Genomic DNA, 22292 nt, shown 5'->3' with positions numbered 1-22292 from the left:
AATCAGCTTGATCTGTCTCCATATATCTGACTAATTTCTTTGATGACTCTAGATAAGTCATATCATTTCTGTAAATGGCTTATTTACATATGCTCTATATTTTGTGGCACATAACATTCTTTTTAAAGACCAAATATTATACTGTGTGTACATACAGCAGATTTTCTTTACCCAGTTGTCTTTGACTAACTACAGGTTGTTTTCAAACTTTTGGCTACTTTGACTCATGCAGCAATGATGAGTATGCCTCCCTTTATAATGTAGAGACTCCTCTGAATATTATACTCAGGAGAAGGTCTGCTAGGTTATAGGGTAGTTCTATATTTAGTTTATGAACCTCTATATTGTTTTTCACATTGGTTATAGGGTAGTTCTACATTTAGTTTATGAACCTCTATATTGTTTTTCACATTGGTTGTATCAAGCTACACATAAATCAGCAATGTACAATCAGCAATAAATAAGAACTGTTCCCTTTTCTCTGTATTCCTGCCAACATCTTTGATAACAACCACGTGTTATACCAAACTGTGTATTCATATATTTTTCTTACTTTTTTATAATTAATGAGACCTCTTTATATACCTGATCACTTCTGTCTTTGAAAATAAGTCAAGTCTTTTGTCCATTTTCAAAGAAAATTATTCATCTCTACTACAACTTCTTTATAAAACTTGGATATTAGGCCTTTATCAGTAAGTGGCTTACAGATATTCCCTAGCCCCCTATTCCTGGCAGGTACTGTTTTGCTTTATTTCATTTGCAGCACACAAGGTCCTCTGTTTGCTATGGTCATAATTATTTTTGTTCTTATGGCTTAAACATTTGGTGTGATTTCTAAAAAGACCATTGTCAACTTCAAAGGCTAACAGTTTTACCCCTGCTGCCTTCCAGTTTTATAGTTCCAAGAAAAAGAAATAAATAGATTAAGAAACAAAACCAAACCCACCACCACCAAGCCAGTTTTCTGTTGATGGTGCTCCATATTCAGTCTGTTGTATTTTGTATTTCTAAGCAACACCATTATTCATTAGAACAATTTCAATATTTTGTTCTCTACTGTCCTTATAAAACATTAACTTCTAAAATACACCTAAGAATGTTTTCACAAATGGGATTATTTACTTATTATTTTCAATAGAAGCCAGCTGCTTCACAAATGGCCACCTAAGGACTGTAGTTTGGGTTCTAGTCTGTGGCAATATTGCTAAGTGATAGTAACATCATAAGGTTTTTTACGTCACTGAGGGTGTGCCTTAGAAGAAAACAGTGGACACCAGACCCTCTGCTAAATGTTTTTTGCATCCTATTCTGAGGTGAAGTTTCCTCCACCAAGTTCTCCCTACCATGGTGTGTGGCTTGCCATTGGCCCAAAACAACACAGCACACTGATCTTGAACAGAAAATTCAAAAATTGTCAATGGAAATAAACCTCTATGTTTATATAAACAAGTATGTTCTATGTTTTATTACATGGTCTAACAGAAAACTGGCCTACAAGGCAGTTAAACACATCATTTTCTAGCTCTCCTCTCACCAGTTTTGTTTTGTTAAATTGTATCTACTTGTGTGTCCACAGTTCTTCTGGGTTATAGACTTCACTCTGTTCCGGTTTCATCAAACTTAGAATGGATCAGGACCTTGTATTAAAGCCTATATTAATTTGTAAACCCACCTCACCCAAGAAAATGCTGTTATTGCTCCACATATAAACATGTATTTTGAGTTTTCTGAAAACTAATGTTTCCTTTTAATTCCGAGGCAAAGAAAACAAAACCTAAACAACAAATTAAAAATTTTAAAGGGCTCAAAGCACTGTACATTCCTTGCAAATTAATTTACCAAAATATTTTGGATATATTATGCTCCTATAAAGAATCTGAAAGCATGTCTTTCTTACATAGTTCTGAAAAACAAATCTGAGTCTCAAATCAAATGTAATTTTAAAAGTACAGTTCTATACGGTTAAAGAAAGCCTGGGTGTCACTCCTCTATTAAAAGGACATAGTAGCAATCCTTATTATCACATGTAATCTGTTATTCTTATCATGCCTCTGAAGAAACAGTCTCCAGTATAGAATGACTCAGCTCCCAAGTGTATCAAAATACCATGAATGCTGGGCTATCATTGCTATTCAATAGATAATACATAAAAAACCCAACTGAGAGAATGTGTATGTACACATTTCTATATATTTGTTGGCAGCTTCTAGTAGAACGTTTCATCTTCCACTGACTAGTATTGAATACCTAAAAGCAGAACAGAAAACTTTTAAGTATCATAATTTCCATCAATTTATTTACCTGAATGCCTAGATTACGGTCTTGAGCAGTTTCCAGTTCTTTGTTTTTCTCAGTTAACACTTTTACTTGGTTATCTAGACAAAAGGGATGTAATGAACAGAGATACGTTAACATAAAATTTGTATTTTTACCCAGCTACTACCATCACACAATTTTAAAATGAAGAACTAGAGTTTATACCAAATTGCATATTACAAATTTGCAAATACATTCTGATATTATATTCCAGACCAAAAGATTTAAGTATGCTACAATCACATGTTAATATTTTAGTCCCGATTTGTAGTAAAATTGGCAATGTCAATTTTTAAATTCTATTTTCTAGGTAAATTTATATAAAATAAAGGAAGCAGGTTAGGACCAATAAACATCATGTAATTTGAACTACATAAAATGCATTCATTATATATTAAATATATTAAATATCTACAGTTCCATTTTTTTAATCACTAAGAATCATGCCTTTCACATAGGAAAAAATATTTGTGCTCTGCCTTATATTCATGATACGTTTATCTTCCCGTATATAAGTCTAATCATTAGAATACATAGATATATAAGAAAAACATTTGAAAATTTCTTTCATGAAATCATCTAAGCCAGGCATAGATGTTCATACTTATAATCCCAGCACTAGGAAGACAGGGTAGCTACAAGGATAGCTACAGCCTAGTTTATACAGTGAGTTTGGGCTCCTCAGGTCAACCTTGTAGACCTTGCTTCAAAGAGGAAACAAGTAAACCCTACATTATGTATAGGCAATCTTAAAAGGTTTATTTTTATTTTTGTGCACACATGTGTGTGCCTATGTTCAGAAGCCATGTGTGTACAGGTCCCTGAGGGTATCAGAAGGCTTTAGATGCCCGGGAGCTGGAATTTTAGAAAGTTGTCAAGGGAATCAGAAGGTTTTAGATGCCCGGGAGCTGAATTTTAGAAAGTTGTGGGCTTGTCAGTGACTTGATGTAGGAGCTAGGAACTGAACTTGGGTCCTGTAGAGCAGCAAGTGCTCTTAATCACTTGGGCCATCTCCCCAGTTCCTACGCACAGGTAATTTAACAGGATTTTAAAAACTGTATCATTATAAAAGGGAAAAAAACCCATTACTCTAGATTGTTTATTTTGTTTTCTTATTTACTATTTTCTGTAATTGTAAACACAAATATACACACTTCAAGTACAACTGTCCACCCTAAGAAGGAACTCCTTTTTGTCTACATTCACCCCTATCTTCACATATACCTAATAAAAGAAGTAATCAGAGCCATTCTCTCAAAAATCTCAAAAAAAAAGAAAAAAGTCCTTCAAACCAAATGTCCCTCCCTTCTACTTCTTGTATGTCTATCTGTTCTGACTTACTCTTACTCTTTTTTTTTTTTTTAATACTAATCCTATGGTTACTTCCTGTTAATTGGTTGCTTGCTCTGCCTGTTTACATACAATACTCAAGCAGAAAGCTTCTCACATTCAAAGTGTGTGCCATGGTTGAGCCACACCACAACTAAAAACAGGTTTTTCCAGTAAACAATACAATTTTGGAGTCCAGAGTATGATCAGTCTGCCTCTAGGCCAGAAGGCAGGGGAGCCAGGTGTTTCTTACCTTGTTTGTAGCCCCATTTAGGGCTTTGCTACCTGGAAAGCCTGTTTCCAGGAGGGGCAGGCTCCCCACCTATGTGATTTTTCAAAGGTGTAACTGGCATCCAAGAACAGTTATAAAGATATAATCAAATACTTACTTAGCTTCTCAAGCTCCAGCCTCAAGTTCTGACACTCCCGGGTTTCATTAACAAGCCTCTCTTGACTCTGGGACAGCCTCTTCTCTATCTCAAAGTATTGCTGTTCTACAAAAGACAAGTCCAAGCACTGTGAACAACACCATGCACACATGCCCTCCAAAGCATGTTTATTTCTTCCAATACTAACTGCAAAACTTAAGATACAATATTGGAAAATGTACTCTCAATAAACAGATTAAACACTGAAAAGGACTTCCCATTATTCTCAACTGGCATATAGCAAAAAACACTCCTTAAGAGAGGAGTCATAAATTAATTTCATCTAGACAGGCAATGTCCTATCTTTGTATTTTCTCCAGACCTCAGGAGATTGATAAACATTTAAATATGTTATTTAATACATAAAAAACAGTTGATTAAAAAGTGGATTGTTTTAAAAGGTTTAGTGTAAAAATAATTTAAATGATACTTACTTAAATTTCTGTAAAAATAAACCTGCAGACTTCCCACAAAAAGGGACTGCATTTGTCTACTTCATCCCAGTGCGGGGACATATAAATCACTCAGTATTGACTGTGTGTAAATTAATAAACACAATACAGTGTATTATACAAATTTCTTAGAGTCACAAAAATAACTGGATATTTTTACTTATCAACTTTGCTAGCTAACTACACTTTATTGAAGAAAAAATTATACCAGGTGGAACTTTCTAATCTAATACAGACCCCATTCCCTCAATTAATGATAAACCAAAACATGTAAGAAAAAATTTGTTTTTTAAATTACTATTTTCTTTCTTCCAAGGATATTCAAGCTAAGTCCGTATCTTTCTTATACTTACAAGCAGATCTTTTTATTATATATTTTCTATCAAATCTCAATGTCCTAAGAGAATTTCCAACTCATTTAGTGCAATTTCACTGCTTTTTCTAGTGCTATGTTTTGGTATACAAATTCATCTTTGTGACCATCTACTTCATTATCAGGCCACAGGGTGCTATACTCACTAAGAACAAGGCATCGGAAGGGGTGAAACGGTAAAGGTTTGTAAATGCAAGTAAGTAAAAAATAGGGGGAATTACTGTCATTTAAAGTACAACAAAACAGCATTAGATGAGATTGCATAGTCCTAAAATTCTGGTGCAAACTGCCCCAAATTCTCCACAGTTTCTGTCGCTGGGCCCAGGTTAGGAGTTTCCAATTAAGACCACGCTAAAGTAAAAGGAAAACGAGATGAACGAAGGCGGATTTAGAGCTGAGAGGATTCCCCTCCCACCCCACCATTTTTTTAAAAAAGTCCCACAGCGAGGAGAAAAGAGAAGGCCTGCAGTGCACATGGAGCCTGAGAAGATGCTACCTGCACACCTCACAAGGGAAGAGGGCAGGCATGCAAAGAGGAAGGGCGGGCCAACAGCTCCAAACGAGAGCTCGAAGAGCCTCTCACTTACCACTCTCCACCTTAAATTTCTCGTGCCTCCCCTTCAGGCAGTCGATCTCGGACTGCTGTTCAGCTAGGAATTTCTCAAGTTTGTTCTGGGTTGACTTAGGCAGCTTGTTCAGCTCCGGGCGCTCCAGCACTTGCTGCAACACCGCCGCCATGTCGGCCGGGGTCGTGGCGGCAGCGGCCGAAGGAGAAGCGAAGGAGCAAGGAGAAGCGCGGAACCCAGAAGCCTGAGCCACACCGTCCGCTGACTCGCTCGAGGTCTCCCGCGCGCCTGCCCGCCGGAGACTCCCGCGGCGGGACCCTGGGAAAGAGAGTCCCGCGTTAGACGCAGCAAGAGCCGCGCCACCGCGCCCTCGATGCGCACGCAGCCGCCGGTAGCTATGCACGCCGGGAATGCGAGTCCACAGCAGCCTCGGCCCCAGTTTTTATGGTTTCACCGGTTTCCAGACCCAAAGGCTCTTGGGAAATGTAGTGTATTTCTCATCCGCTTCCGCGAGCTCAGCTCCGCACCTCCCTTTCCACTTCTTTCTCCCCGCCCCCGGCTCGCTTCCTATGGCTGTGAGGAGTGTCCGCGCGGTGGCGCTACCCAAGTTCTCAGCGACCCTCGTCCTTCCCCGAGGAGAAAGACGACCTTACCGTCAAAACCTCGGGATGTCATGGGTACTCCTCCGTGGTCACTTCTAGAAACCAAGCCACTAGAGGGCACAGATCACGGCAGGGCGTCTTGAAAGGCTTTGGGCTACAGCCACGATCTCAATGGTGCCCGAAAGGGGCGGGGTGCAGGCCTCACTCGCTTTGGTAGAAGAGCTGAGGAGATGAGTGCGGGACGGCTTGCGTCATCAGTGTGCACCCGTTAGCGCCTCCACCCTCTTTTGGAGTAGGAAGTGTCTCCTGTCGCTTTCTGATGAGATCATTGGCCGTGGACGTGGGACCTGAGTGGCACCTAGCCTTTGAAGGTAGCTACTTGTACCCTAAGTTCTCTTGCTGAAAGTTCGAGGAACTTATTTGCCAAATGTGCACATTCTGAGAATAAATGTGTCGGCCGAGGAATATGTGTGTGTGCTCGGGCACCAACAGCTTCTTTTCAGGGGGGAGAAAAGAAAGGATATAGGGAACATATGGGACAGTCACTCTGGTGCACACCCAAGGCCTGTTCTGAGGAGATTAGCCTGTGTCAAACCTCGTACCTTCATGCTTTTGTGGGTGTGAGGTACTGAATGATTTAATGCGAATTAAAGTAGTCTGGTTACTATTTTAAACAGAAAGAAGTAAAGAAGACGTTTGTTGTTTATACTGATGACATTGCAGACAAATGTCTGATGTTGACGTTTTTAATAGGAAAACATTTTACGACAGTTTCATTGAGACACGTCGTTTTGCCACAGTAACAGAACTATGTTTACTTTCAGATCAGGATTCAGCCATATCAGTATGTACTTTGTTTCATGGCTGGTTACTTTTCTGGAAGAATTTGTTGACTCTTGATGGGATATAATAAGATCAGGCCTGTGATCTCAGCTACTGGGATTAAGAGGTGGGAGGGTTATCATTCCAGGACAGCCTGTGGTAGTAGTCAGGCTCTGTCTTAATGAAGGGGGTGGGAGTGATTAAGTTAGTAGGGATATTATATTAGTTTCCATTCACAAGCAGAAGAAAACAGAAGATCTTCTTTGCAAGGATTTAGTTGAAGGACTGAGTATCATTACCAGTGTGAGCAAAACAGATGGAGAGAACTTAAATCTCACCTTTCTCACTCACTAATTTAGTCATTTGGAGGAGTTATTTAACATTTCTGTTTGATTTCTCTATGTATAAAACAGATGACAATAATAGTGCTTACCTTGCAGGAATTTGTATTAACTATCAATACGTGTGCAGTAGGAGAATGCCCCATGTAGAATGGAAGCTATATAGAGAATTATCATTGGATTACTGTTTACCTAAGTGGCTGTTATTAGGAGTTGTCTCATGGCAGCAACCATACGACTCATGTTTGTGCCTTCCCACCTTACACAATTTGCAGAAAACAGTCATTTTACAGTAGATTTTTGATAAACAAATTTGAGTCTCTTTCCTCTTAATGAACTAATCAGAAATTCAGCTTTCATATTTTAGAAACAAGATATTGAAATTCCCCAATAAATTGTCATAAAGAATGCATCTAAGGAGTAGATCTAAAATAAGAAATTAGATGCGTTGATTAATGGTCTTATTTATTTCCTTATCCCAAGAGTGAGAAACAACTTTGCTTTCTCATGGCTAATTGGTAACTATGATGTTTGTTGTTTTGTTTTGTTTTCTTCCTGTGTCTTTCGAGGCGGGGTTTCACTGTTTAGATGAGATTGTCCTATAACTCACTATATAGCTTTAGCTGGCCTCCAACTCAAGGTGTCAAGTCCGCTTCAGCCTCTGGGAAGCTGGAATTTCAGGCTTGCACCACCATATCTGGCTGAGACTCTTGTTCCTTTCTTCCTTTCTCTTCTAAAAGGATTTTTGGATTTATTATCGTTTGGTGTGTCTATCTACATATGTGCTGACTTGAGAAGTGGGAGTCAGATTTCCTGGAGCTGCAGCTAAAGGCATTTGTGCACCACTGGACTTAGATGCTGAGAACTGAACTCAAGCTCTATGGAAAAACAGCAAGCACTCCTAATCATTAAGCCATTGTTCTGGCCCCAAGGGAGTTGTTTCTTATAGCTCTGTACTAAGAATTCCAAAGCTGGGAGCTGGAGAGATGGCTCAGCGATTAAGACCACTGATTGCTCTTTCAGAAGTCCTGAATTCAATTCTCAGCAACCACATGGTGGCTCACAACCATCTGTAATGAGATCTCTTCTGGTGTGTCTGAAGACAGCTACAGTGTACTCACATAAATAAAAAATAAATAAAATAAATCTTTAAAAAAAAAAATTCCAAAGCTACATTTCAGTTGTACAAAAAAAGAATGCCCTATTGAGTGCACGGTCACTGCAAGATATAGGGCAGTTGTGGGAATGGGCCACTTTTTTTTTGTTGTTCTAGTGACTATCCACTAATGCTAAAACATCAAAAATCGCTTTTCCCTCCAAAATGCTAACTTTTATTTCTTGTCATTTAGGCTGTTGAATTGGCTGTCAATATGGGAAGAACCTACATTGTAGAAGAGACTGTTGGCCAGTATCTTTCAAGCATCAACCTCCAGGGAAAACCTTTTGTCTCTGGTCTTTTGATAGGACAGGTATATATATGTCTGCTACTCTGCAAGTTGATAAGAACAAATTCCTCATTAGCTTCAATTAAAGATACCATTTACTAGTAAATTCAAAGTTGTGATGTGGAAGGAACATAATCTTAAGAAATTAACCTAAAGTGGATCTTTGAGTTAACATTTGAAAGAGTAGGAAACCTGGCCAAAGCTTAGATAAGTATGATTATTTTTCCCTTTGATACTTTGAAAGTAATTTATAATGTCAAAAAGGCACAATTTAAGCTTTCCCTGACCAGATGATTCCCAGTTTGCTTTCTTTGTATTTTGGACTGGATCCACACCTTAGTTGGTAGTTGCCCAACATACATAAATAACGGCCTAAGTTTCATCCCCCATGTTACTGGTGGTTGTCAGAGTGGTCAAAGTCAGGATCAGTTCTTTCCAAGTTCTTGGCCTCTTATCCAAATAAATGAGAATAAGGACTCACATTTGCAAATGTGGCAAGATAACTTTGTAAGGAGCAAAGCAGGAATTCAGATGCACTGTAGACCACATGAGGGTGGTAAGTGCCCAAATTATGTTTATGGCTTAGTTTTATGGGGTTCAAAAGATAGGCATTCTGGCCTCTAAGAATGTAGGTTGAGTGGGTGTCTTTGGTTGCTAAGTTAGATAAAGTCTGATATTCATTTTCCCCAATGTATATGTCCTTCCCCATAATCCACCTGATAAATTCAATTTAATGCATAGGTATAAGATTTTTTTTCTGAAATGGTCACTTGATGGATAGTATATCTAACTGTACATGCACTTAAAATCATCTTAGGCTCATTGGACATTTCTTTTCTTCTTACCAGATATGTTGGAATACACTTTGATAGAAACTGACTAATGTAATTCTTACCAAGGACAAGGAAATCTATATTGTTGCTTAGAGATGGAAGAAATATGTAGCTTGATGTGGAGAGGAGCCTGAGGGGTTGAGGCTGCTAGGAGAGAGGTGTTTGTGCTGGGTTCTTGCAGGTTAAGTGTCTAGGCTACAAAGTATATTATAAAAGGGGACAGGTGACCTAAGCGAAATAGGGTCCCAGGCTAAGCTACCTCCCAGGCTTGCCTGCCTCACTCAGTACCTCTCAAAGCAGGCATTTTGGGACGAAGCCCACACTGGCTTTGAACTTATTGCTCTCATTATAGATGTGAACCACCTTAACCAGCTCCATACTATCTTTATCTCTTCATTTTATGCATTCTTTCTTTTTCAGCCTGGGCTATAGTAAAACTCAGTTCAAAAACAAAAGGTTGATACCAGGGCCTTCTGCATGCTAGATGATCATTGTACCAACTGAGTTACACCCACCATTCTAGAGTCATTTCTAAAGACCACCCTGTAACTCATATTGAGGATATCAAAGTAAAAGTAAATGGTTGCTACTCCACACATTAAAGATAAATAGCATACATATGAAGGACATGTTGCAAGGCTGTCCTCTAAAATCAGTACCCAAGAGTATAGCTTTCATAAAGAGTATTAACAATTTAAATTGCTGTAAGTACTATTTAGTTTTTGCATGACATATGTAATTTTTTCATCAGATATAACTGTAATGAGCTTTTACAATTTGTTTTTAAAGTGTTCTTCACAAAAGGATTATGTGATTCTTGCCACTAGAACACCACCCAAAGAGGAACAAAATGACAACCTCAAATATCCAAGAGCTAAGTTGGATAATTTGGATGAAGAATGGGTCACAGAACATGCCAGCCAGGTAATAAGATCCCATTATAAACAAACAAACAAACAAAAAAGATGTTTCCTGGGTCACAAGAATTTTAGAGTATTTTTCCTTAAATGTGTGCCAGTGGTAGTATTTAAAACAGTTTTACAGAAGGCTCTGAATTTGAATGGTTCTTAGGACTTTGTTAATTGAAGAAGTCAGAGAACACATTCAATCCATCAAGAGCAATACAATGTGAGTAAGTGACACAGACACAACACTGGGAAAAGAGCGAGCAGTTGGGCAGTTTGGTAGTTGAAACACAGAGCATGGAGGAAAATGTAATTAAGTACAAGGCTTGTTTATGGGGGGCTCTGGAATGCAGTCCTAAGAAATGCACTTGGTAGACAAAAGCCCAGTGGCAGGCACAGGCAGAGTCATGGCTTTTAGGCCTTAAAAAAATATATATGTATTTGGCCACCAGGAAATCTGTCAGGTTCTGTTGTATGACCCCACACCTGTGAGAATATGGGCAGTACAAATTGGACTCACCGGGTTATTTAAAAAAAAAAAAACAACAAAACAGAGGTTGTCTTAGGGTTTCATTACTGTGAAGAAACACTGTGACCAAGGCGACTCTTATAAAGGAAAACCTTTAATTGGGGCTGGCTTACAGTTTCAGAGGTTCAGTCTATTATTGTCATGGTGGGGAGCATGGTAGGTATGGTGCTGGAGAAGGAGCTGAGCTCTAGATCTGGATCCTCAGGAGTCTGTGTGTCACACTGAGCAGAGCTCTGAGCAAGAGACCTCAAAGCCTACCCCCACAGTGACACACTTCCTTCAACAAGACTACACTTCTCACTTCATACATGGGCCAAGCATTCAAACACATGAGTCTATGGGGGCCATACCTATTCAAACCACCACAAATGGCATGAAGTAGGAAGAACATAGAGTGTTGGGGCTGGACCTGGGAAAAGTGGGGAATGAATATGATCAAAGATCCTGCATACAGTTCTCAGAGTATTAATAAAAGTATTATATTAAGAAATCCAGTGATAAACGTTTATGTCTACTTATTTTTAAAAAAGGTTAAAGTGGTCAAATTTGCCAGTAATTTATAAGTTATCACTGATATTGGCACGGTATTAGTGGAGAGTTGAGTCTGGAGACAGAGAGAAGGCAGTCATCCCAACCAATGACAGTATGAGCCTAAACTAGATCCTGAGCTTTGTGAGGGCAGGAGTTATATCTCCTGTATTTACGGCTGTAATCCAGGAGCCTAGCATGGCATTTCCATGGTTTACAGTGTGTCTTGTACAATACTAGGTTAAAAATGTGTGAATAAACTGCCTTAAACTTAATAATTTCAGAAAAAGAGCTAGAGTTGGAAGAACATTGAAAACAATTTCAGAAGCTAACTTTACAAATGTTAGGAGAAAGGATTGATATACCTAAACAAGTTATCAAATTGTTTTATTTATAAAGTGATCTTAAGCTATAGAGTTAGGGTGCTCAGGGAAGGATTTTTCAGCTATCTCTGCCTGGATTGGTCCTATATGTATAATTGGTCCTGGATAGGTATTTGCTGATTTAACATTTACTATATCAAGTAGAAAAGACTGCCATCTTTATGACAGCTAATACTGTCTTTTGATCTTTAGGTGTCCAGAATGCTCCCTGGAGGACTTGTGGTTCTTGGAATATTTATTATCACAACTTTAGAGCTAGCAGATGATTTTCAAAATGCCCTGCGCAGAGTAAGTACAGTGTAGCAAAAACTCTTAATGACATCAGTTACATATTTTACTTAATTATATGCGTATGTATTGACCTTAAGCATATGTATATTGATGTTCCATAATTCTTTATACTAAAATTATGCTTAAATAGCTTGTTCTGTCTATTTGCTTGCAGATCTTGTATGTAATAAATCTAACTATTTTTCAGTCAAATCTATTATTTTTAAATAATTTTTAAGGTTTATTTATTATACATGTACATATGGTGGGGGGAAGCTCATGCACCCACCATGGTGATCTTGTGGAGGTCAGAGGATGACAACTTTGCAGATTCAGTACTCTCTCATCTTTTCATGGATCCCATGTACTCAGGTGTCTGGCTTCCATGGCAAGTGTGTGCTGAGCCATCTTACTGGCCCTTAAAACAGTTTCTCAGAGGATGATATCATACCATTATATAACAAGTCAGAATGGTTTAGCTATTTTTCTTGTGCAATAACTTTTTTTTTTGTAGACCTTCCACTTGATTGCAGTAATATGAAGTTGTGCTAGTCACATCTTTTTAAATCTTTCTAAGTTCTGTGATTAATATATAAACAACAATCACACACTTATCCTTTACTCCTGGACAGGGTGCATATCCTGCATCTCTTATACTTTTTTGTTTCGCTACTATATAAGGAAATCAGGTAGTATAATCCAGGAGTAAAAGTCCCACTGTTTTCTCTTAGACTCACACCTAAAGCAGTCTTTGGAAGCTTTCACCTCTTTACATACTCAGGATCCACACACGCTTTCCTTGTGAGCAAGAGGGACCTTATACCATTCAGAAGCACAAAACTGGCTGGGGGGGGGGGGTGCAATTTAAAAAGTGTGCAGCTAAGAACCTCAGGAGCTGGGCATACCTCCATGTTTGTGACCTCTGTTTCAGATAGTTCACCCTTGTCTTTGGCAGTTTTTGCCTCAGAAGAAAAGGATATATTTCCTCCCTGACATGTTTTCAGTCTTTTGTACTCCTCCACTTTAAGTAAATTTGTCTTTTTCTGATGCTCATCATTTTTGACAGTTTGGAATACATTTTGATTGTCTGTGCATATGCTGCGTAGTTTTTTCTCTCAACCTAAAATCAATCACATGGGAAGAAGTCTTACTGGAGTGGTGTCTAGATTGGATTGTCCATGGACATGGCTCTGTGAGGTTATCTTGCTTGTTAATTGATGTGTAGTCTCGGCCCATTGTGAGTGAGTGCAGACCCAAGGAGGATTTTCTGTGTATGTTCTCTCTTTGCTCGCTTCAGACAGACAGCTTTGCCTGCTTAATGAAACTCTCTCAATTAAAAATAGAAATAGAAAAGAAGTAGTGTATCTTGAGAGATACTGCAAGAAATCTTACTTTATAAGATGTATTGTTTACTTTCCACAATTTTGGTCATTATAGAATACTTTGTTTCCTGAAGTACTTTCTGTGATATCAGGAAAGCCATGGATCTCCTGATCGGTTGTTTTCAGCCTATAGACCATAAGAGTTAGTTGACAACAGCCATCTATTGAACTGAGTACAGGGTCCCCAGTGAAGGAGTTAGAGAAAGGACCAATGGAGCTGAGGGGTTTGCAGCCCCTTAGGACAAACAACAACATGAACTAACTAGTACCCTCAGAGCTCCCAGGGTCTCAACCACCAACCAAGGACTGCACATGGAGGGGTCTGATTGTTCTGGCAGCATGTGTATAGTAGAGGAATGCAAGTTCGATCATCAATAGGAGGAGAGGACCTCGGCCCTGTGAAGGTTCTGTGCCCCAGTGTAGGGGAATGCCAGGGCCAATAAGTGGGAGAGGGTGTGGTGGCAGGCATGGGGAGGGGGGAGGAAACAGGGGTTTGTTTGGGTTGTTTTGTTTATTTCTTTGTTTTTTAGAGGGGAAACTGGGAAAGGAGAAATTTACATGTAAATAAAGAAAATAGCTAATAAAAAAATTAAAAAAAGAAAAAAAAAGAGTTAATTGACAAATTAGATGACAGTGTTGTAAGAATGCTTAGAGCCGCATTCTTGACTCTCTAGCCTCATTCCAAGGCCATGTTTTATAGTTAATATTTATGACACAATTTAGGTAACTATTCTGATTTTTTTCTTCTAATTTTTACTACTTTCATGGTTTGTGAAATTTAAATAAGAAATGCTAAGTGGGCAACATCTTCATTTTTGTGGTTAAAATATCATTTATTCCATTTATAACAAAAATAAAGTTTGTATTCTATATTTCGCATAAATTAATAGTTGCACACAATTTATTGTATCTGGTTAACTATTAATTATAGGACGTTACTTTTTTTTACTTAAAACTCAATTTTATATGAATCATGTCGTGAAGTCACAAATGGTTAATATATCATATAGTCCATGAAATCATCATTGTTTTTTTCCACATTTTTTATTTTGCAATGAATTTATGTATTTTTTTTTTTTGTCTTTCAGCTAATATTTTCTATGGAAAAATCTATGAGTAGAAAAAGACTATGGAATGTCACAGAGGATGAGGTCTCAGAACGAGTGACCCTTCACATTTGTTCTTCTACAAAAAAGTATCTTTTATTTAGATGTTTATAGTTAATGTGTGTAGTTCTAACTGGCAGTACCAGTGTTGTTGATGGCACACCACCCACAGTGGACCCTGCCATGATCCAGCGTTTCCTCTCCTCCCCACAAAACCATGTGCTATGCAAATCACGGTTTTTTCCTTAAACATTTATTTTAATCATTCTTGTGAAAAAAAAGACTATTAAGTTTGTCTTGAAAAGAACACATTGTTGCCAGTCGTTGGTGGCCCATGTCTTTAATTAGTACTTGGGAGGCAGAGGCAGGCGGATCTTTGTGAGTTTGAGGCTGGGAGTGAGTTCCAGGACAGCCATGGCTACACAGTGAAACCCTACTTCTAAAAATCAAAAACAAGAACTGCAACAACAAAAAAAATCAAGCCCCACCTTGTTATGATTAGGGCTGCCGATAATAATATTAATGTTAATGATGGCTATTAATCATATGCTGAGTTAGGTAAAGTATGATAGAGAAAGGATTTAGGATTCTGAATTCTTTGTCAACTCTCTATCCATGTATATTTTTGCCCTGTAGGTTCTCAGAGACAAGCTTAAGCAAATAAGGTTTTTGCTGTGTTAATTTCACCTTCATTTCTTAAAGCTAAAATGTGCAGTGTGAAGCACCCAGAATTGAGCTGGGTGTATAGAAATTCTTATGCCTTTGTATGTCAAGTGGCTTCCTTAGACTCTGTCCTCTGTAGCTCCCCAGGATAGACAGTCACTAAAGAAGAGACAGAACCCAAGAACCCTCTGCATTAGGACTTGGAGAAGACAGAGTTCAAAAAGAAAACTTTGACTGCAGAAGATGTGTGTTTAATATACTTGACACTTGCTTGGACAGTAGCACAACCGAATAAATCAGTAATAAGAAGGCATATTCTGAGGCTTGACCCCATCCATGTAGCACTCCTTTATTCTATGTAGAACATGTTGGAGCAAGGACCCAAAGGTGCTTTCTTTGCATTTATTATGAGTAGCAATATTTATAAACAGAAGGAAACTTGTATTTTGTTTGCTTTTTTAAGCACCGTAAGTACTATAGTCAGCAATTAATATACATACACAATACATAAACACTTATTTACATAAATGTATAGTTATATATCTATATGCGCCTTTTAAGTATGTCAAGTAGTATAATTTGTAGGTACTTTGATGTAGGTACCATGTTTAGTTTTTGGATTACATTTTATTGTCAAGAATTCTTTTGGAGTCATTTTTGACCTTAATTAGTAAAGAATATCTTGTCGAACTTATGATGTCCATGATCCAAAGGTAAGAAAAAAATACTCTTGAAAGATTTTTTTTCTGTTTTAAAAGTGAAAATTCATCTTCATATTTAGTTTTACTAATTCCCAGTGCCATCACTTCTTTTCAGTGGGCATGACCACTTGCAGTTTTTTAGTTTGTTTTGTTAATCTCCTGCTTTATATTTGAGAAGCTGGTGGTAAAGATGACTGAGGAGTTTGTGTAGCGGCAGTGCATAGTCAGCCAGCTCCCAGTGTGGTACAAAAACCAGACCAGCATGTGCTTAAACGCAGTGTGAAAATAACTGAGCTCGGACAGCTGAGGGCAGCTCAGTGAGCACCCACTGTAACCAGGCCACCAGGGAAGCTGGAACCTAGAGCACTGGCTAGAATTCTCCACAGCTTTCTGATCCTTTTCCTACATACCCCATGAGGGTTGCCAAGGTTGTCGAGCATGTATCAAAGTACTAAAGTTAAGGCATGATCACTTTTTTACTTCTGTTTCTCTTTGATCAGGAAATTTGGTCTACAGTTCAGGATTTTAGCTTGTTTGAGTTATCAATCTTTATACCTTATATTATTTTCTTAATGCATGTGTTTTTACCTAAGCCATATCATGTTTTGTTTTTCCATCTCTTTCCTGATAAAGAGTTCAGCAAGACCCGCAGATTGGAAGTATCAGAGTAGAGTGTCTGCCTCATGGCTGTCTCTAGACTGTACTATTCACGTTAACATTCACATCCCACTGTCGGCTACTTCTGTCAGTCACACTCTGGAAAAAAACACAAAGGTATCAACGTAAGATATGTTTTCTTCAGTGATGGCTGACTGGGTGCTTCTGACATTTAGAATGCTCTAAACTTGTACTCAGTTTTAAATGGTTGTTGTTATATGCATAAAGAACTTGTTACTCTGGCTGGATTAGGAAAATTTTGAGCATAAATAATATCATAATACTAGTATATTTTGCATAGTAGGAACTTAATCAATATTAATTAGTATATGTAAGTTAATTATGTTAGCTATAGATCTAATGATGACCTTCCGTTGACCCTGATTCGTTTTATCTTTCTGTTCTCATTCCTTTGTTTTTCTTCATTGCTCTTTTGTTTGTATCTAATTTTTCTTCTTTAATACTGCTTTATGATACTCAAGGCTCATATTTCTACATTTTAAAAGATCAGGGGCACTACTGGATTTTATTTCTATGCTCATGTAGTTAAGACTTGGAAATTTGTGGTACACATTTTGGGAAAAAAAATCAGAAAACTCATTAAATGTAGATAAGATGCTAAAAGATTAAGACTGTGTTTTAATTTATGATACTGGATTTAGACATTGTGTTATTGACACTTGGACAGTTTCAAGATTTCACTGTAGTGCGTGGAGAACAGTGTAGGCTAGGAGGCTCGTTTAAGATGACTTTACATCTGAAAGATGTGTGTTGTTTTTCAGAGTGGACTGACACACTGGGCCAAGCAAATAGAAAATGGTGTTTATCTGATTAATGGACAAGTTAAAGGCAACGACTGTGACCTATTAGAAGGACAGGTGAGTTAAGAAAAACATTTTCTTATTTATGAAATAATTTTTTTAAGGAAAAATAGATTTATCTTTAGTCCTTGTTTTCATTAAAATCAGTCTTGCTTACTCATTTCTAGGATCCTTTTGTTTTAATTAATTTATTCTCATGCAGGTCTCTCTGTAGCCCCGGCCTCAGACTGACAAAGATCTGCTTGCCTCTGCCTCCCGAGTCCTAGGATCACAGATGAGTGCCACCATCCTGAGCTCTAGTATCTTCTAAAGTAAAGGGCAAATGTTTTTCTCAGAAAGTGGTAGGAAGAGGCTATTTCTGGTTTACTTGAGATACTGAATCCTGGAATTAGAAATGTCGTCTGCACCTAAAGTCTATCTAATCTCCAAATTTTAAAAGTTTACTTAAAACTACATAGCTTGTGTTCTGCCATCTACTGCTCTGTGTAGAAGGCTCTACAAGGATCTCTCAAATACCTTTGACCTAAATGAAGGTAGTTTTTCCTGTACAGCAGGGATCTGCAGACTGGAAAAAGACAGATGGTGAGTGCTTTAGCGTTAGAAGACAGGTTACTGTGGTGCAGCTGCTCATCTCTGCTGTTGTCCCATTAAGTCACCTTAGATAATAAAGAGTGATCTTGACTGTTCCAATAAATCTTTATTTACAGAGAAAGGTGGAAATGTGAATTTGACCTGCAGAAAATACTTTACTAATCTCAAGTCTAGAAAAAGTGAAGTAAGGAATAATTTTAAGATAGTAATTGATTGATACAGAATATATAATGTAATGTGTCTGTGAAAAAAACAACATTAAAATTATTAAGACATATTTTCTCCTTGCTATTTAGAAAATAGAGAATAGTTCCTAAATTGTTCTTTATTTTTTGTATGCAACCTTAACAGTCTGGCTTTCACTTGTATTTTTTAGAAGAAAAGTAGAGGAAATACGCAAGCAACTGCTCATTCTTTTGATGTCCGAGTGCTAACACAGTTGGTAAATATTTTTAAAACCACTTATTTAAAATAAATTACTTCATCAAACATAATGAAATAATAGGAATATAATTATATGAATTAAAAAATATAGAGAGATGTGAAGCTATATAAAACATTCAATTATAAGAAAGCTACTCCCAAGACGCATTGCTCTGCTTAAACTATTTTGAGCCTTTTTGTCTCAAGGCTATTGAAGCAGGTAGGTAACAATTTTAAAATCATATATAGAATCACATGAGTGTGTATGTATATATTTAAATTTTTGAGCTGTTGATTTGATAACTAAAATTAGAATTCTTAGAAACCTAAAAGATGATATGTGTTGATATACTGAGAGTTGTCATATACTTAATTTAAAGTATATCTTTATCTTATACACTAATTTAATAAAAATCTCCAAAGAGGTACTGGAACAATGGCTCAGTCTTTTCCCCCATTAGATGATGATGATGATTATGCTGCTGCTGCTGCTGCTGCTGCTGCTGCTGCTGCTGCTGCTTCTTCTTCTTCTTCTTCTTCTTCTTCTTCTTCTTCTTCTTCTTCTTCTTCTTCTTCTCCTCCTCCTCCTCCTCCTCCTTCTCCTCCTCCTCCCTCTCTCTCTTCCTCTTCCTCTTCTTCTTTTTTTTAAAAGGAATTATTTATTTATTTTATGTATATGAGTATACTACACCTGTCCTCAGACACACCAGAAGAGGGCATCTGATCCTATTACAGACGGTTGTGAGCCACCATGTGGTTGCTGGGAATTGGAACTCAGGACCTCTGGAAGAGCAGCCAGTGCTCTTAACCACTGAGCCCTCTCTTCAGTGCTGGGATTAAAGGCATGTGCCACCACTGCCTGGAGTATTACAACTTTTAAAGTATGATAAAATACATCTTAAATTATATGTTACATATGTAAAATATATTTTTTCCCAAAATAGAGTGTTTTCATCTACAGTAAAGACTTGTGAGCTGTATGAGGAAAGCTCATTATTCTGTACTTTATTAGCTTATCAGTGAACTCTATATGTACTGTGGGAAACTTACACAAATATCGGACCAACATTTTCATCTTGCTGTTTCATTTGGTGACATTTTAAAAATCTTATCTTTACTTTATGTGTGAAGTTTGCATGTATGTATGTGTACCACATGTGTGCCAAATACTTGAAGATGCCATAAGAGGGTACTGAATTCCTTGGAATTGAAGGTACAAATGGTTATGAGTTGCTGTGTACATGCTGGGAACTGAACTTGGGTCTTCTCCAAGAACAGCAAAATCTGTTAACACTAAATGATCTCTAGCTCCAACAGATTTTGTTTTCTTAATATGAACTTCAAAATGATTAAATATGAATTTTAAAAAATACCTTTAAAGGCTAGAAAGATAGATCAGCTTTTAAATCACTTGTTGCTCTTGCAGAGAACCAGGGTTCATTTCCCAGAACCCATAAGGTAACTATCAATGAGCCCAGTGCTAGGGACTCTAACATGTGGTTTACACACATATATATAGGTAAAGCATTCGTATACATAAAGTGAAAAAATATTTAAAAATAACTTAAAATAACCTTTTTGGGGGCGTAGTGGTAAATTGCGTACATTATACCTTGAATACTCCTGCCTTTTAAGGACCATATTAAAAGTTCTTCCTACTTCTTTATTTTTCCTCCTGTCTTCTTTTTTTTTTTTTATTGGTTCAAAATATGTTTTTATTTTATTTTCATTCAAATTAGGGACAAGCTCCACTGTGAATAAACATGGAGGGCCCCTCTAAGATCAGAACGTATTTCCTCCCATGTCAAAGCAAGTCAACATCATATAAATTATTTAAATTTACAAGAGCTCTTGTATTTTTTGCAGTGATGTATTTTCAACTAAAATAATGTCCCCCCGCCCTTGGCATTTTCTTGGAGGTGATTTCTTCACCAAAGGAAAACACCTTGCTTTACACAGTGCTTTGATTGATGTTGTAAGTTTGTTCTGTCCCTCTAACCCAAGTCTTTCTGACTGGTGAAGGATTCTACTCTTTTTTTTTTTTTAGATATTTTCTTTATTTACATGTAAATTTCTCCATTCCCAGTTTCCCCTCCAAAAAACAAAGAAACAAACAAAAACAACAAAAACAAACCCCTGTTGCCTCCCCCTTTCCCATGCCTGCCACCCCGCCCTCTCCCACTTTCTGGCCCTGGCATTCCCCTACACTCCTCCTGTCTTCTTGAGTACATAGGTTTATAGGCTCATAGCACTTTTCACAAGTTTTATTATTTGTTTTTATTTTCCAAGAATGGACCTTATTGTTAATTATTTATTCCAGGTATGCTTGGGACAAAAATTACATTCTTATGACTTGTTTTTGTTGTTGTTGCTGCTATGTTATTGTTGTTTGTTTGTTTGTTTGTTTGTTTTTATTCTTTGGGAATTTTGTATAATATATTTTGAACATTATTTTTTCCCTACCCTCAGGTCCTTCCAGATCTGATTCCTGGGCAAATTCCTGATTTCTCTCTCTTTTAAAAGTATAAGAAAGCTGGACATGTGGTGTACACCTTCAGTATAGCACACAGGAGGCAGAGGCAGGCAGGTCTATGTGAGTTTAGCTGGACATGTGGTGCACACCTTCAGTTATAGCACACAGGAGGCAGAGGCAGGCAGGTCTATGTGAGTGTGAGGCCAAACTTGTCTATAAAGCAAGTTCTAAGACAGCCAGGGCTCCACAGAGAAACCCTATCTCAAATAAAGCAAAATAAAAGGAATGAACAAAAAGCCCCCTAAAATATAAAATAAAAAACAAATAATCAAGCAAACAAGATCCAGTCTGGGACTGGAGAGATGGCTCATCAGTTAAGAGCATTGACTTCTCTTAAACATATCAAGGAAGGTTCGATTCCCAGCACTAACATGGAGGGTCATGACTGTGTTAACACCAGTTCTAGGGATTCTAGGCACCCTCTTTTGGCCTCTGTGAGCACTAGGTCCTTACCTGGGGCACAGACATACATGTAAGTAAAATACCCATACACATATAAATTAAGTCTGCTTTGTGTTAGCCAACTGACCATAGGGCCTCTTCTGGAGTGTTTTGATATATTCAGTGTCATTCCATTGAAGAAAACTGATTTTTTTTTCTCTTCCAGCCACTAGCAATTACTATTTTTTTTTTACTATAAAAAATTAATAGTTTTTTTGTTTGTTTAGTTGGTTTTTTCATTTTTGGGGGGGGGTTTTTTGGCTAGGAGTAGTACCTTATGCTCACTTCCTGTCTGCATGCTGGAATTTTGTTTGGCTTGAGCTTGCTTGGGTCTTACACATGCTATCACAGCCTCTTTGAGTCCATAATATGCACCTAGGCTATATTATACATGCTACCAGAGGAGAAAAATAATCCTGTCCCACCCTGCCGTAAGTCCCAAGAGCTACAGTAATGAGTTACCTGCAGGATATGCCCACTTGTTCAGCCACTTCTTTTTTTAATTGCATTTAAGGTCTCCTTCAAGAGATAGAACCATACCCGACACCATTAGTAAGGTCAGGAGCCTGAACCTCACATTATTATTCTGATAACCAGCACAACAATGGTCATTTAATGACTCCTAATAACACATTTCTACACCCACAGCAGAGGATGTATAATTAGCGGCAGCTGTACAGTGTTAAGGGCGTGAGAGCACTCTGCCCTAAATGAGATTCTCCTCAAGGCTCCGATCTGTGCAGAGGAGGCTGTGGGAGGACTGAGAGCAGAGGCGGGAGATGACTTCTGAGAAACAGCTGTGGGAGGACTGAGAGCAGAGGTGGGAGAGGACTTCTGAGAAGCAGCTGT

At 37.9% G+C, this 22292-nt stretch overlaps 2 protein-coding genes across 3 annotated transcripts in view; one reads left to right on the top strand and one right to left on the bottom strand.

The window, feature by feature from the left end:
* The window catches only part of Tpr (translocated promoter region, nuclear basket protein), a 57258-nt gene extending 50974 nt beyond the window's left edge, over positions 1-6284 (bottom strand). Inside the window, exons 1-4 of the mRNA XM_031384480.1 lie at positions 6121-6284; positions 5489-5785; positions 4038-4142; positions 2305-2378 (exon numbers count right to left, since the gene is read on the bottom strand). Coding sequence (XP_031240340.1) covers positions 2305-2378; positions 4038-4142; positions 5489-5785; positions 6121-6142 — 498 coding nt within the window. The 5' untranslated portion in view covers positions 6143-6284. The remainder of the gene's footprint in view (positions 1-2304; positions 2379-4037; positions 4143-5488; positions 5786-6120) is intronic.
* A 12-nt stretch (positions 6285-6296) lies between these two features.
* Positions 6297-22292, top strand: part of Odr4 (odr-4 GPCR localization factor homolog) — a 28271-nt gene continuing 12275 nt past the window's right edge. The window contains exons 1-9 of one of the 2 annotated variants that reach the window (XM_031384488.1): positions 6297-6440; positions 8582-8701; positions 10300-10434; positions 12048-12143; positions 14596-14702; positions 15953-15989; positions 16611-16751; positions 17417-17512; positions 18423-18488. In XM_031384488.1, the coding sequence (XP_031240348.1) occupies positions 8603-8701; positions 10300-10434; positions 12048-12143; positions 14596-14702; positions 15953-15989; positions 16611-16751; positions 17417-17512; positions 18423-18488 (777 nt within the window). In that variant the 5' untranslated portion in view covers positions 6297-6440; positions 8582-8602. Of the gene's footprint in view, positions 6441-8581; positions 8702-10299; positions 10435-12047; positions 12144-14595; positions 14703-15952; positions 15990-16610; positions 16752-17416; positions 17513-18422; positions 18489-22292 lie in introns of those variants that run through there. The other variant, XM_031384496.1, reaches the window with a different exon arrangement.

Source organism: Mastomys coucha, unplaced genomic scaffold (assembly GCF_008632895.1).
Source record: "Mastomys coucha isolate ucsf_1 unplaced genomic scaffold, UCSF_Mcou_1 pScaffold1, whole genome shotgun sequence".
NCBI lineage: Eukaryota > Metazoa > Chordata > Mammalia > Rodentia > Muridae > Mastomys > Mastomys coucha.
The sequence above is the reverse complement of the archived record's forward strand: the minus strand, read 5'-3'. Positions and strand labels throughout refer to the sequence as shown.